The sequence below is a fragment of the Protopterus annectens genome, chromosome 1.part1 (genome assembly GCF_019279795.1).
Source record: "Protopterus annectens isolate FY-2018-M chromosome 1.part1, PAN1.0, whole genome shotgun sequence".
Lineage (NCBI taxonomy): Eukaryota > Metazoa > Chordata > Ceratodontiformes > Protopteridae > Protopterus > Protopterus annectens.
In genome coordinates this window covers 343,990,353-344,007,100 of record NC_056726.1, presented here as the reverse complement: position 1 = coordinate 344,007,100, position 16,748 = coordinate 343,990,353, and the positions used below count along the sequence as shown (strand labels likewise).

Here is a 16,748-nt window from a genome sequence, read left to right as displayed (position 1 = left end):
GAGAGCTGTGGTGATGACTGTAGAGTCATCTGCATATTGTATTAAAGACGACTGAGGACAGGAGGTATAGAGCTGATTGGTAAAGATATTAAAAAGTAATGGCCCTAGTATAGACCCTTGAGGTACACCCATTTTTCCAGGGAGAGGAGGGGAGAGTGCAGAGTGCCATCTCACTGATTGAGATCTATCAGTGAGGTAGCTGGAGGACCTTGCAACAGTATGAGAGGAGAAGTTGAGGTTATGCAGTTTGTGCAGTAGAAGAGAGTTTGAGGCAGTGTTGAAAGCTGTTGAGAGGTCCAAGAATAGGCAAGAAATAAGTTTATGGTCGTCCATGGCTATAGAGACTGTGTTGAGGAAGGATAATAGAGCTGTAGTGGTGCTATGTTTGAGTCTGAAGCTCTGTTGAGTGGGTGTAAGCAGATTTTCCTGTATTAGGTACTGCATAACTTGTTTATGAATACATTTTTCTAGTACTTTAGAGAGAGGAGAGAGGATAGCGATATGAAGTTGGACATATCAGAGGAGTTACCTCCTTTGTGTATAGGTAGAGTGTAGCATTGTTTCCAGATGGAAGGGACTTTCGATTCAGAGGTAGAGCGATTAATTAGGATGGATACAGGGAGAGCAAGAGAGTCAGCTGCTAGTAGAAGAAAAGTGGAAGGAATATTGTCAGCTGATGCTGAGCTTGGTTTTAATTTAGAGAGTAGAGTTTGTTTTTAGCTAGTAGGTACAGGTTTGAGGGAGAAAATATTTAAGGAGATAGTATTAGGAGTAGGTTCAGAAATGTTGGACATAGTAGTAGAGGAGTTTGGGTTAGGGTTCACTAGATTTGATATTGAATTGGTAAAAATAGGTATTGAAGATATTGGTAGTTTCTTCAGATATCTTGTCTGGGCATGGATTGGGGAAGCTAAGATTATTGGGATGTAATATTTGGTTAATATAGTTCCAGAATTTTTTAGGATTAGATTTTAGGGCTGTGGGAGGTTTGTTATAGAAGTAATTTTTGTCTGTGTTTTTTGTCAGATTTCTGAGTTCTTTATATTTTTGTAAGGCTGCAGAGAGCTTAGTTTGTGACCATTTTTTCCATAGTTTGTCTCTAGTTGTCATAAGGGTATGAGTGGCTTTTGAAAGCCACGGAGATGTGGTGAACTTAATTCGGACTTTGCGAGGGGGAGCAAGTGAGTCAAAGATGCTAAGGAAGGTGGAGTTGAAAGCTAGGACTGCTGCTTCTAGTGGGAGTTGGGTAAGGAATTTCCTTTGTACTTTAGAGAGGAGGGCATTAAAGATTTCTGGATGGAATTTAGAGAGTTTACGAGAAGTGATAAATTTAGGAGGATTTAAGAAGTGGTGAGTGACCCTAAGCACTTGTATAGGGCAGTGATCGTTCAGAGTGTTTGGTAGGGTTTCAGGGTCATGATATTTGGAAGGATTAGATACAAGTACTCGGTCAGTAAGAGTACTAGATGTGTGAGAGTTGTTTGTATGGGTAGGTTGGGAGATTAGCTGTATAAAGCTATATAAACTAATATGAGTATGAGAGTTTGAATTACTGAGAGTTAACCAGTTAATGTTGACTTCCACAAGAAGGATAGTTTCATTGAGGATGTGTTGAGAAAAGTATGAAAGAATATTTTCGAGCAGAGGAATGTTGTCTCCTGGAGGAATATAGATAGCTGCTCTTGTGATAGTGGTGTGGTCATTTATTTTAAGGTTAACTGTAAGTAGTTCAGCAGGATAAAAGAATAGGATAGGTTTCATAATACTTGCAATGGTGAGGTGGTTGGAGTAGAGGTTGGCAGTGCTACCCCCTTTTGTGTTTTGGCGATCTATGCGGAGTATATTATAACCAGGAGGGGAGAATGTCTTTATCAGACGTTTGGAGTTTTAGCCAGGTCTCTGTTAGGGTGATGACATCAGGGGTGTGGAAGGCTATCCAGGCATTGATTTCACTAACTTTGGTTAGAATACTATGGGCATTCATAGAGTAAAAGGAATTATGTTTGTTTGGATAGGTTGATTTTATTAAGTTGGGAGAGGTAGAGTTATGCATGGTGGGTTGATGGATGGGTGTCCACACAATTAAGGCTGGAAATTAATAACAAAAGAAAAAACACAAATCGTTGAGCGAAAAAGTTTATACACAGCAAAGCTTTCGGGCAAAACCCTTCTTCAATACTGAACACAAAACATTAAAAAGCAACATGCTTTAAATAGGAGCATACCCGGTCACATGACAGCAGCCAACATCATCAGCCGCCAATCTAAGTATCCATTCATACTCTTTTATTTCTAAAACATTATTAGTGTCCCCACCCCTCCCAGAAGGAACAACCATATCTATAACCCTAAACTTAAAATAATGATGTTAAGTTGTCAATCTCGCCTTCATTCTTGCTTGGTGGGTTCGGAGCTGATCCTCGGCTCCGACTCGGCCACTTACTAAAGCTCGAGAGCTAATTTTACAGGCAACCCTATATCCCATGATGCAAGGCGATAACTACCCAGATCTCGTTTGCCGCTTTCGCTTGCGAGGTGCATTTTTACCGGCTCCTGGTAAGTTTTTCAAATTTCAGACTTTTAGTCACTCCCCTTTAGTTTTAGTCCACTACTGTTGTTGTTAACTCTTAACGATTAGATTTTAACCCTATTTCCGTTAGTGTTTTTCCCTTTTCCAGTTATTTATCCCTTCCCCGAAGTTAGGCCTTAAGCCTCCCCCTTTCCTAATTTTTTGTCAGAGATTCTGTGTGGTGTTTGGGTGTGTTTGTATCCCTGTTTTAATTTTTATTTGGATTGGGTGTTTATTGTGTGTGTGTGTTTTGTTACTTAGTGCTCCCTCGACACAGTTATGTCGAAGGACACAAAGGTCTCAGGCTTCAAGAAGTGTGACTCGTGCTGTCAGAAAATGTCTCTGACAGACGGTCACACTTCTTGTGTTTACTGCCTGCGACCTCTGCACCTGCAGGACTCTTGTGCTGTCTGCCACGCCTTCAGCCCAAGAGTCCTGCAGGAGCGCAGAAATAAACTAATACTGAGGTGCTTATTAAAGCCTGAGAGCTCCCCGACTAAGTCTGCTCCGGGGAAGCCCTCGAAACCAGTTAAGCCTTTGGCTCCAAGCCCTAAGCCATCGGCTACTGGTTCGGCTTCTGTTCAGACGAGATCGGCTCCGCCGAGCCGATCCTCCTATGTCACAGCTTACAGCATCGGCTCCACCCGGCGCCGATGCCACTAAATCTAGGCACTCACTGTCGGCTCCGGCTGGAGCCGACGTATCCTCGGCTCCTTCGGCTCCACCCATCTCCAGGAAGAGATCAAGATCCCCTTCGTTGGAGTCTATACATTCGGCACCGAGATCACCCATGCTCTCGGAGCGGAGCCATCGGAGCCGGTCTTCTTGGTCATCCAGGCTGTCCGACCACGACCTTGAGAGAGTGGTGAGTAGACTATTAAAGTCTCAGGCATTGGCCCAAATGCTCCATAGCCCGTCTCATCAGACGGTAGCTATTACACATCCACCTAACATTCCTCCTTCGACTCTCCTACAGAGCTCGGAACCAGAGCTCCTCGGAGCCGTGACTGTTGTGGCTTCGGAACCGATACCACCTCCCCCTTCGGCTCCGTCGTCTTCTGCTCCGATCTCCTCCTTGATGCCTTCATTGGAGGGATCAGGGCGTCTGGTCTCTCTCGTCGGCTCCGAGGGGGCGAGTGGCATCGGACCCTTGTCCGACCCCGTTCTCCCTCTCGGAGCTTCGGTGCTGGTGAGCTCAGCCCTGACATCTGCCTCGGAGCCGTCCCTGTCGGTGCGGCCTGGGGTTCCTATCTCTTCGGAGCAGGAGCCTTCTGGCCTCTCTGATGGGGGAGCCTTCGAGGTGATGAGGAGTGTACTAACCCCAGGGCGTAGTCAACGGTCAGTTCCATCAGCTCCTCCCACTACAGTGCCTGCTGACGTCTCTTCCCACTCTCTTGCTCCCGGACCCAGAGATCCAACGCCTCAGGTTTCCCCACTGGGAATATCTTCCTCTTCCGAGGCTTTTCCTGACCCGTCAGGTGAGCCTCCGCGTAAGAGGACATGTAAGAGGAAACATCTAGACTCCCCCGAGTCTATTACATCCGATACTGACTTGGATGAGTCGGAGGGATCCCCAAGGTCCCCCTCTGAGGATGTCTCTTTCTCAGACATCCTTGAACTCCTTAAGGAGATGGGGAACTGGCCTTCTCTTAATCCTTCCGAGGACGAGTCGGTATACCTGGAGGCGTTCTGGTCTCGACCCTCCACCTCCTGGGTGTCTCCGCCTTTCGACCCTCTTATGGACGTGGTGGCTTGGAAGGTGTGGATGGCCCCGGATTCGGTGGAACCCATTCCTCGGAGGCCTTCTAAATTCATCACGGCCCCACCTGATAGGCAATTTTTGACAAAAGGTGTCCCGGTTGATGCCATGGTGGTGGCTGCAGCCACCAAGAAGGAATCAGCTGATCCTTCAGTACCTGTCCATCCTCCTAACAAGGATTCCAGGACTATGGATAGGTACGGCAAGCGGATATTTTCTTCAGCGACCTTTGCCATGTGGTCGCTGAACTACTTGTGTCACTTCACCCGCCTTCAAAGAGATGTTCTTAAAGAATTGGGAGAAGTTTTACAGGATCCATCAGCTGCTGGGTCCCAGGATAAAATTAACTCACAGCTAGGAATCCTAAACTCCATTGTTAACTCCTCCATGCTCATTTCATATGCAGCCGATGGAGCGAGTAGGGCCGCAGGCACAGGAGTGGCTTTAAGGCGTCAATCCTGGATGCGGCTTTGTAATTTTGCAGACCCCTTCAAGGCGTCCTTCACAAACTCCCCTTTTGATGGTTCGACCTTGTTCGGACCTCAAGTGAAAGACACCTTGACTAGATTGAACAAGATGGCAAGACTCTTTCTGCCGAGGAGTCCGTTTTCAACACCCCTTCAAGACCTTACCCAAAAGGTCAGAAGGGAGGGAAAATGTGGTTCAAAATCTCAAGGAGTCACGCCTGACACACAAGGTCAGTTTACCCCAAAGGCAGAGGGGTAACAACAACAGACGCCTTGGGGCAGAGGGGTCCGCAGAATCAGGGTAGCAGGGAGTCTCTCTGACAAACCCTTCCAGCATCCCTGAAATGTTGCCCGATTGTCCACCTTGAGGCAGTCGGGGGAAGATTATCACTGTACCCAAAAGCCTGGCTTTCCCTTTCTCAAGACAAATGGGTACAGTCGATCATATCCGAGGGTTACAAAATTCCCTTTATCCAAACCCCAATTCAGCAAAAGGGAACCCTTCCAGACGTTCCACCCGGTCTAAGGGAACTAGCAGTACCAGAGATATCAAAACTGCTAGCAAAAAGAGCCATCCAGCCAGTCCCAGCAGACCAAATAGGATCCGGAATCTACTCAAGGTTCTTTTTAGTACCAAAAAAGACAGGGGACTGGAGACCAATATTAGATCTCAGCAAACTAAACAAGTTTGTAAAGAAAACACGCTTCAGTCCATTCTACCCTTTCTGGGCAAGGACAATTGGATGTGCTCGGTGGACCTTCAGGATGCGCACTATCACCTAAAAATTCACAGGCGCTCCAGAAGGTTTCTCCGCTTTCGGCTGGGGGCCAGTCACTTCCAATTCAGAGCCCTGCCATTTGGACTCACTACAGCCCCCAGAGTGTTCACCAAATGTATGGCAGCGGTTACGGCTCACCTGAGACGTCAAGGATTCCAGGTGTTTCCATATCTAGACGACTGGCTCCTCACTGCCACCACCAGGCATCAACTTCTCCAAGCCAGAGATTACACCATTCACATTTGCAGAGGGCTAGGGATTTCTATAAATTTCAAAAAATCTGCCTTGTCGCCCTGTCAGTCTATTACCTTTATAGGCGCCATATTGGACACCGTACAACTTTCAGCAAAGTTAACAGACCAAAGGATCTTGGATATTCAAAACCACATCCATGTGATTCTCCAGAGTGACAAAATTCAGGCCAGGTTTGCCCTGAAAGTATTGGGTCTTATGGCGGCCGCCATAACACTTCTTCCCCTTGCCCGTTTTTACATGTGTCTCCTACAATGGATGCTGTTCGCCCAATGGTCTTTTCAACGACTTCCCATGCGTCACAGGATCATGATAACTCCAATTTGCAAAAGGCATCTGACCTGGTGGATAGTGTCCCCTCAAGTCCATCAGGGCAGACCCTTTGTTCCTCCCGCCCCGGTCGCCACGGTTACATCGGACGCCTCCCTGATCGGGTGGGGGGCCATTATCAGGGCAGGATGGTCCATGGCACTTGGCAACCTTTCGAATGCCACCTGCACATAAATGTCCTGAAGATGAGAGCAGTGCTTTTAACGTTGCAAGCCCTCCACGACTCTCTTCCCCTGGGGACTATTGCAGTCCAAACGGACAATATGTCTGTAGTGTGGTATATCAACAAGCAGGGCGGAACCAAGTCCTATCCACTGTGTCGAGAGGCACTCAGACTTTGGCAGTGGGCAATTTCTTCTCAGCGGTTTCTGATAGCAACGCATATCCCCAGGAAATCCAACATCATAGCGGACAGGTTGAGCAGAGCTATTCTCATGCCTCACGAGTGGTCTCTCAAACAATCTGTGACTGAAGAGATTTTTCAGAAGTGGGGCAATCCTTGCTGCGATCTTTTTGCTACGCCTCAAAACAGCAAATGCCCCGACTTCTTCTCCCTCTTCCCCCTTCCAGGCCATCCCCCCAGAAACGCTCTAATCCAAGATTGGCCCCGGGGACTTCTCTATGCCTTTCCTCCCTTTCCTGTAATACCACAAGTAATTCAGAAAGCAACCGCCTTGAGAGCCAAGATGATTCTCATTGCCCCTTATTGGCCTCGACAGATATGGTTTCCGTTCCTACATCGTTATCTTTTGGTACAGCCATGGCATCTGGACCCGGTTCCAGATCTTCTGACCCACCAGTCGGGGCAGCTGCACCAATCCATACCTTCTCTCAACCTCACTGCTTGGTTGCTCCACTTCCATCCCTAGCTAGGCTTCCTATGATTTCTAATCCTGTCCGAGATATCATAGTAGCTTCCCTTAAATCTTCCACCAGAAGGATTTGCACTAGTAAGTGGCAACGTTTCTCCTTCTGGGCAAAAGCTAGGAACAGAGATCCCTTTACTGCTCCGATTCATTCAGTCTTGGACTTCCTAGCCGAAATTTTTCACTCAGGATCTTCTTCCTCCACAGAAAGTTCAGTTGCCAGCCATTTAAAATTTTCATATCGGCTTGTTGGACCACAACATCATGTCACATAAACTTTGCAAGGCATTCCTTAGAGGTATATTTTTACTTAAACCTCCGATTAGAGACCCCCCACCACAGTGGGATCTAAATTTAATCTTAACATCCTTGATTCTTCCTCCTTTTGAACCTGCGGCTACCTGTTCATTGAAATTTCTTTCTTGGAAGACACTCTTTCTGGTCGCCATTACTTCTGCCAGGAGAGTATCTGAGCTTCATGCCCTCTGCATTCGTCCTCCCTACTTAATCTTCCACAAAGACAGAGTTTCTCTAAGGACTAATCCGTCTTTCTTACCCAAAGTGGCATTGCAGACTAACTTAAATCAATCTAGTGATCTTCCAGTTTTTTCCCCAAATTATTCTAATAGAGCGGAACAAAAACTACATTATCTCGATGTTCACCGCCAACTCAGATATTATCTGGACAGAACCAAACAATTTAGGAAATCTGATCAACTGTTTTTATCCTATGCAGAGAACAGGAAAGGCCTTCCGGTATCCAAGGTAACCCTATCTAGGTGGCTGTCTTCTGTGATTACATGCATTTATCAACTCAGAGGTAAAGAGTTGATTTGTAGGCCAAAAGCCCATTCCACCAGAGCACTAGCTACATCTACAGCTTTTCAGGCTAGACTTCCAATAGACACTATTTGTGCAGCAGCCACATGGGCCTCTCCTCATACCTTTGTTTCGCATTACAAATTGGACTTGGCCTCCAGAAACAGAGCAAATTTTGGTTCCACCGTTCTCGACTCTGTTCCATTGAGCCACCCAGGATAAAGGTGCTAGGGACGCGGTCCCATCCAGCAAGAATGAAGGCGAGATTGACAACTTAACATTGAGAAGTTATGTACCTACCATAACGTTCCATGTTAGTTGTCTTCTCTCGCCTTCTTTCTCGCGTCCCGCCCACCATCCCCCTAGCCTGGTCAGACCGAGAAGATTGTTCCTCTTCCTTGAAGAGTCCTGATCCAATTTTTCCAGCTAATCAGCTTACTAGTGTCACTAGATCAGGTTGGTCTTTTTCGGGGGATTATTACTTCTTCCTCCTCCTCTCTAGTTGGAGGAATATATTGCATAATTTTTCCTTAGCTACCAAACGAGATCTGGGTAGTTATCGCCTTGCATCATGGGATATAGGGTTGCCTCGAGCCGGTAAAATTGGCTCTTGAGCTTTAGTAAGTGGCCAAGTCGGAGCCGAGGATCGGCTCCGAATCCATCCAGCAAGAAAGAAGGCGAGAGAAGACAACTAACATGGAACATTATGGTAGGTACATAACTTCTCATTCATCCCCATACAACCTAATATGTTTAAAAAGGGCATTATTCTCATTTTCTCTTCTAATCTCGGATTTATGTTCAATTATCCGGTCCTTCAATTTTCGTGTAGTCTTCCATACATAAAATGAAGGACATGCCACACATGTGGTCAAATAAACAACATTAATACTACCACAATTTGCCGCAAATTGACTTCAAATCTCCGGCAAATTGTGGTAGTATTAATGTTGTTTATTTGGCCACATGTGTGGCATGTCCTTCATTTTATGTAGGGAAGACTACACGAAAATTAAAGGACCAGATAATTGAACATAAATGAGAATAATGCCCTTTTTAAACATATTAGGTTGTATGGGGATGAACATTATTTTAAGTTTAGGGTTATAGATATGGTTGTTCCTTCTGGGAGGGGTGGGGACACTAATAATGTTTTAGAAATAAAAGAGTATGAATGGATACTTAGATTGGCGGCTGATTGTACACCAGGGTTGAACTCTGCTATTAGTCTTAAACCTATTTTAATGAAGTTACAACGAATTAAATTGTACAGTTAGAAGTGTGCATACTTTGTTATTTGTATTTTAAACTTTTAAATATTCTTATTGTTGTATTAATTTGTTTTCGTTTTTTCGGTCATATGATGTTGGCTGCTGTCATGTGACCGGGTATGCTCCTATTTAAAGCATGTTGCTTTTTAATGTTTTGTGTTCAGTATTGAAGAAGGGTTTTGCCCGAAAGCTTTGCTGTGTATAAAGTTTTTCGCTCAACTATTTGGGTTGATGGATGGGCCCAGGATTTGGATGTATGTCTCCTAATAGAAGCAGGGCTACATGAAGTTGGTAAAGTTTGAAATTAAATGGGTTGTAAGTTAAGTACTTAGTCTTGGGTTTAGATGCTAGAGAGTGAGGGGGAGGAAGTTTGATTTTAGGCAGATGGATGTTCATGGAAAAAATAGAGGAGGAGATCGTAATAGAGTACTGCAGAGATGAGAAGCAGTTAGTATGGGGATTAGCGGGATCTCTATGGCCAGGTGATAATGGAGTAGTACAAGATGTAAGATAGAGGAGGAGATTGTAATAGATTACTGCAGAGATGAGGAACAGTTAGTATGGGGATTAGTGGGATCTCTATGGACAGGTGGTAATGGAGTAGTACAAGATGTAAGAATGAGAAGGAGAAGTAATGGAGGCAAGAGGAAAATGGAGATGGTTGCAGAAGCCATGGCCTAAGGTGGGGAAGTAGGATTGGGATAGAGTTAGGAGTGGATAAGGGACTAGGAAAAGTAAATTGTTGGACCTTTTAGAGAGTTGAAGTAAAATTTAAGTGAAACAACCTGTAGGAGGAGGAAGAGATGTATAGAAAGAAGGATTTGCAGCAGACTAAACTATGAAGTGATAAGTGGGGGGGTAAGGTGTTTAGAATGTTTTAGCAGACAAGAAGGGGTGGAGTTAGGGGAAGAAGGGATTAGGTGGTTAGGTATAAAGGAAATTATATGGGGGGTGGGTGGGAATGGAAGTGGGAGGAGAGCAAAGTGAGCCCGAGCGAGGACGAACGAAGCGGGACTGGCCAGGAAGAGTCACCACAAGAAACAATCAGCAGGGTAGGAGGAAAAGAGTAAGGAGTACACAGTGAGCGTCATTAGGTAAGTAGAAGAGGTGGGGAGGTGTATGTATATGTATATATATGTATATATATATATATATATATATATATATGTATATATATGTATATAGAAGTTTGACACCCTCGTGATGTCCCTTGTCCTGCTCTTTGCTCAGAAATTTTTTTTCTGGTAGTGACAAAGTCCTGTTGGGTCAAATGTGAGTAATGGATTAGTCAGCAAATGTGAGTAATGGATTGGGCAGCAAACTCAATCTGAAGGGTGGAAGGAGACAGGGGCATTATGGGTAATGGGAGGAGCTCTGAGCTAGGATCAGATGCTGGATATGCGGCCTAGTTGGATCCGATACGGATCCGTAACCCACAGGTTGAAGACAAATGAAGAACAACTACTCAGATGGAACATTATGTTGAGTACATAACTTCTTTTTCTCCACACACACACACACACACACACACACACACACACACACACCCACCCACCATATCCTGTACCATGTAGTATAGAATGTTTGCATTCTGTGTGCTTCAGGTTTGGGGTATTCTTCTGTCAAGTTACACATGTTAGTTTTATCAACTAGTGTGTATAATGTTCCCTGTTTAGCAGTAGAGCCTACTATAAATTTGCTGTTAAAGTTGTTCTTCTCTAGTACACCAAAGCATCACTTTCACAGTTTGGGACCTGAACTTCATGACAAAGTAGCTTATCATGCTTGCCTTTAAATCCCGAGTACAGCAGGCGTAAAGTAGCTGTGGTGAGAAACTGGCTAAGAATTATATTTACTAGGGACAGTCTCAGCATCAAAATCCTTAATGTATGATAAAAACAAGTACCTGCTTTTTGCAGAAAGTGGATATAGAAAGAACACTTAGCCAGTCCATTCAATTAACAGTGTCCTTTTATAAAGGGAATTCAGAGACTAGAGAGCTGCATACTACTTGTCTTCTGATGTGTCTTCGTTAGTACTTGAGTAAAACAGCTGCAACAAGAAAATTATTTTTTTTAATCCTTTGCTGTTAGCATGCAAAATTATCCATCTCCAAACTCTTTCAGTATAACTTGGTAATTATTTATATTTTACTTATGGTATATACTATAAAACTTTAGAAGGTGTGAGTGATCAGTCCCTTTTTTACTACCACAGTACCTGCCTCTCAGTCTATAAATTGCCTCTGCATATTATGTTTGTGAATCAGTGAGCTGTTAAAAATTTAACACCCTATGAACTGAATGCTTGGTCTCAAAGCAAGGCAGATTTTACAAGAACAGTCTTAAAATGGCTGCTTTAGAATATTTGCTACCTTGGAGAATTACAGAATACTGTCTAGTTATTACTACACTACAGAAGTTGTCCCCTTCACAGTAAAGCACTACTGCTGAGTGAGGCAACAAACTTGGCAGTTGATCTTTCAGAGAGCACTGAACCAGTCATTATGACTTCCATCTAATCTGGCTCATATTTTGTATTGAAAACCACTTAGCCTTGCACAGTCAGAACCATCTCTCTCCAACCACATACCAATATGCTTTTCAGTCTACTTTGTTCAGGTGTGACTTGTTGGACACCAAAATCATCTTACCCTTGTAGTTATGTAATGCATGCTTGTTTTTAAGGATCTAGCATTACTTTGTCTGGCTCATGTATCACACCAGAAAAAGCCATCCAGGTCTAACTTTAATAACCCACATTACCAATAAAGACTCTCTGATGACCCACATTACCTACCGAGGCAATCTCTACTTTGCTGATTAGTTGTAAATACAAGTTTGCAGATATAGGTAGCAGAAGTCATTTTAATGTACAGGGTCATTTGGCTTGCACTCTATCTTTGTAAGGATGTGGAACTTCATGATCTGAGTGAGCCTCAAAGTGCAGCCATTGCATTTTTGGATTGAAAACAGTGAACTCTGAGGGGTCTCAAGTATGTTATAAAAATGCCTTCTTAGTGTTTTCCACTGGATTTATTCTAGCCACAGTTCATTAGTAGAGGGACACATGACAGATCCAGGACATGCTAGTGAGATTGTGTGTATTGGATGCCCTGGGAATATTTTGGATCCTCTGTAGTAGTTGGAATCTGTAGCTGGGGAGAGGGAAGTATAGCCCTTTTTTCTCACCTATATCTGCAGACTTTTTCTCTCACTATCCATAGCTGTTGGCCATAGTTGAGAATGGAAATGTAAGCATAAGGCTTCATCTTGAAGTTGTGCTACATGATGGGTTAGTGGTTTGATCACTACCTCGTAGCTTCAGTGTTCAGTCCTGAACTTCAAATCATTATCTCATGTAAAGGTGTTTGTTCTACCTAAGTCTGTATGGATTCCATGTATAAACTCCATTTCCTCCCACTTCCTCAAACCACATTGGTTGGCTACATTGAAGTGTCTGTATGTATGCTGTATTTATCCTTGCACTTGTGGGCTGGATCATTTCAGAAAAGGGTCCAAAATGGACTTTTATGCTTACCCAGTTAACTGAGATTAGTCTTCCCCATGTCTGATCTTAGGGTTTCCACCTTTTAAGAGGGCCAAAGTGGGACATGGGGTGTGTGGCGAATATGACACTGGCCACCATTCTACCATGACGTCACCACCAGAGTGGTGAAGGAGATGCTGCTATGGGTACGACGGATGACTGCTGGAGTGGCTAGCTGGTTGGTGGGAGTAGCAGCTGGATGAATGAATGACTGGATGGATGACTTGATGGATGGATGGCTGAATGAATGGATGTATGGCTGAATGGATGGCTGGCTGGGGGCTGGATGGATGGCTGGCTGGAGTGGAAAGCTGGTTGGTGGGAGTAGCTGCTGTATGGATGGCTTGATGGATGGATGCCTGGCTGGATGGATGACTGGCTGCATGGATGGATGTATGAAGGATGGATGGATGGATGAAGGATCGCTGTCTGGCTGGATGGATGAAGGATGGCTGTCTGGCTGGATGGATGGAGGATGGCTGGCTGGATGGCTGGATGGATGGAGGAGGAGGATGGCTGGCTGGCTGGATGGAGGAGGAGGAGGAGGATGGCTGGCTGGATGGATGGATGGAGGAGGAGGATGGCTGACTGGCTGGAGGAGGATGGCTGGCTGGCTGGATGGATGGAGGAGGATGGCTGGCTGGCTGGCTGGAGGAGGATGGCTGACTGGCTGGCTGGATCGCTTGTTATAAAAAAAAAAATCTCGGTCTTTTTTTAGCAGCTGTAGGAGCACTTAAAATAAAGCTCTCCAACTGCCACAATCTTTGCAGGGCTCTTCCTGCCCTAATCCCCACCCCTTTCATGAATTGCAGCCAATTGCTGCATGAATTAAAGCACCCGGAACTAGGGCTCTTCCTGCCCTAATTCCCACCCCTTTCATGAATTGCAGCCAAATGCTGCATGAATTAAAGCACCCAGAACTAACAAGCAGCAGCTTTGCCTGCAGGTCCGGGTTGGTGACATAACTGAATTGCTGTGAAAAAGCTGGAAGTAATTGCGACTTTTCCACGACAATTCAGTACGATCGCAAAAGCTGGACTTTTCAGGTCCCACTACTTGATACAGCGGACAACTGGATAAGGTGGCTTAACCCGTGAGTGTCCCGCTGACAACGGGATGGGTGGGAACCTTACTTAGGCTAATCTTTCACCCATGCACATCTCATCAAGAACAGTGGGAAAATGAAATGACAGTTTCTGAAAATAGAAATACAAATGCTTGTGCATCTAAAGCTCTTCTTACTGTACTTAAGTATTACTTGCTGGTATCTTCTGTGTGAAATGATGATCGTGTAAGCTGCATTTTATTGAGAAGTTCTTATGTTGTGGAAAAAGATAAGAATGTGTTAAACTAAAAGATTGTATGAAAACAATAAAATGTCTTGTATACCAACTGAAGTGATATAATCAGCTGTTGATTTTTCAGTGCCCTGTTTGTAGGTTATAATCACAAGGCAAAGTGAAATGGGAATGAGGGCAAAGTATTACATTGCATTTTTTGTTACATAGTAGGACTTTGATAGATTACTTGGGATTTAACATGTACTTTGAACAGTTGATGTTATGAGTTCACTGTAATGATGAAAAGAGAATTGTGTGATTATGTATTGTTTGTTTGGTAAAGTAAAGCAATGTTTCTTTCCTCTTCTTTCCTCCTCCTCCTTCTTAAAATGTGTATCTGTTTTATTTTCAGATTTGATGGAAGAGTTCAGCCCACTGGTTGAAAGATTGGGATTTGATGAGAATTTTGTAGATATAACAGAGATGGTGGAAAACAGGCTGAAGCAATTCCAAAATGGAAGTTTGTCAGATGTGACTGTAGTTGGACATACATACAACAATCAGTGTATGTGGTAGTATTTAGTTTATATATTATAGTACATATATCCTCATAATATAAAAGCTACAGCAGAGACAAGTCACTTTGTTGTGGTATACTAATTGTTCTGGGGTTTTCTCCTGCCTTTCTGGGACTGAACTGAGTGACATCTGGCCAAGTTGTGATTTAACTAGTGGCTCTGGTGACTTTTCCCTTGAACTTCATTCAGTAAGGCTTACCGATAGGAGCTGGATAACTTCTTTGTGTACTGTCCCATTGTAGCAGGCTACCAGTAACATACTTGTGATGTGTGATAGGGAAGCAGTGAGTACCCTGCAGATTTAACTACAGCTGTAGTGATTTCACCCTCCTGGGGAAGCATCAACAAGAATGGGTAAACCTAAATAACTCATTAGTCTGATGGTGATTATGCTGAAGCTATTTGGAAAAAAAGGCATTAACTTTATAAAATGTTTGTTGTATGGTACCACTTTATTGTGTTCTTTATCTTCTTAAGATGTTCAGCTGAGGTGTCCTTGTGAAACTCTGCATCTGTACACTGTCTTCATGGAGGCACGTGATGCACCACCCAAGTACTTTTTATACCACTGCAACTTTCCTCACTTTTATTAATTGTAATTTATCAGCAGGGAATCTTTTATAGGGTTTTATAAGATATTTGAAGTCCAGAAAAGTGCAAGTAAAGTATGTACTTTGTTTCTTGCATCTTTTAAACTTGTAACAGATATAGCAATGACAGCAAGTTCAGTGAACTCCCTATCTGGGTTGCCAGATGGCTTACTGACAGAACCCACACTGTAAAAGTAGCTGACTCCAAATCCAGCTTCAGAAAAGTGACAAGTGGAGTACTTCAGGGTTCAGTCCTGGGACCTCTCTTGTTTGGCATCTACTTGTCTGAAGTACAGGCCAACACTAAGGGACTCTGGATAACAAAGTTCGCAGATGACTGCAAACTGGGAGCCATTATTGAATCCCCAAATGATGTGGATACTCTACAAAAGGGCCTTACAGAAACAGATGCTTGGTGCCAGAGCCATGGGCTCAAGCTCAATGCCAAGAAATGTATTGTTATCCCCTTTGGGAAAAAACATGCACCCGTGAATTACCACATAAGTGGCAGTGCACTAAACACTGAAAGTGTGATAAGGGACTTAGGGACACCAAGTGGACAGTGGTCTCACCTTCAATAACCACATCGCCACAACAGTCAGGAAATCCTTCTATGTGGCATACCTCATCATTAAGGGCTTTTCATCCAGAAAAAAGGAGGTCATTGTCCCACTGTACTCATCCCTCATTAGACCCATTATAGAATACAACTCCCCATTTGGTATGTACCTCTCAAGACATCTGCAACAACTGGAAAGGCCACAGAAATACCTCACTAAAAGAATCACAGGTCTAAAGCAGATGCCCTATGCTGACTGCCTTAAAAAACTCCAGCTATATTCTGTCGCACATCGTCTACTCCGGGGCGATCTCTGCTTAACATACAAGGCCATGTCATACCCAGAGCTGTTGGACATGCTACACTTAAAGAAATCCCAATCCCTCAGAGCCATACGCTCCAGGGATCTAAATCTTGTCATCACAATAAACAAAACATTCTGGAGGGATAGGTTCCTGACCCAGAGACTCCCCAGACTCCGGAATAGACTGCCCATACATGTCAAGCAGAGCACCTCTTTGGCCCTTTTCAAAAGGAACCTTGATGATTGGATGGGAGAAAGGAAATTCACCCTAGGGATCACGTCAGTCGCCCTGCTAGACAGGGGTCCAGGGAGGTAAATAGTGTGGGAAGAAATAGCCAGGGAATTTTTATGGCTAGGCTTGTATAGGCCCTAGGTCCGATAACCTAGTGCCAACCTATGAACCTATCTAAATGGATCTGTTTGTTCTAGTACAGGTGTCTTACCACCACTGAAAACATTAATTAACTAGTCTTTTTGGTGATCTTCAGGAGCTGTTGTATAGTCACTGATCTTGCAGTGAAGAACATTCTTGTAGCATGTTGCTTTTGCTGCAGTCACATGGGAACTCATCAGGTTAGCATTGTATTATTGGAGGACCTCATTGTTGCCAACACTTGCTTTGTTGGCATATGTTACACTGTAGATATTCTGTCATTTATCGTAGATATATAGCCGCGGTGGTGCAGCGGTAGCGTTGTCGCCTCACAGCAAGAGGTTCTCACATTCGATTCTTGGCTGGAGCACCTTCTGTGTGGAGTCTGCATGTCCTCCCTGCA

The 16,748-nt window shown here is 44.1% G+C and overlaps 1 protein-coding gene across 2 annotated transcripts in view; it reads left to right on the top strand.

Moving 5' to 3' along the window:
- The window catches only part of POLI (DNA polymerase iota), an 869,655-nt gene that overhangs the window by 376,906 nt on the left and 476,001 nt on the right, over window positions 1–16,748 (top strand). For both annotated transcript variants that reach the window (XM_044075156.1, XM_044075163.1), the window contains one exon: window positions 14,354–14,506. In XM_044075156.1, coding sequence (XP_043931091.1) covers window positions 14,354–14,506 — 153 coding nt within the window. The remainder of the gene's footprint in view (window positions 1–14,353; window positions 14,507–16,748) is intronic.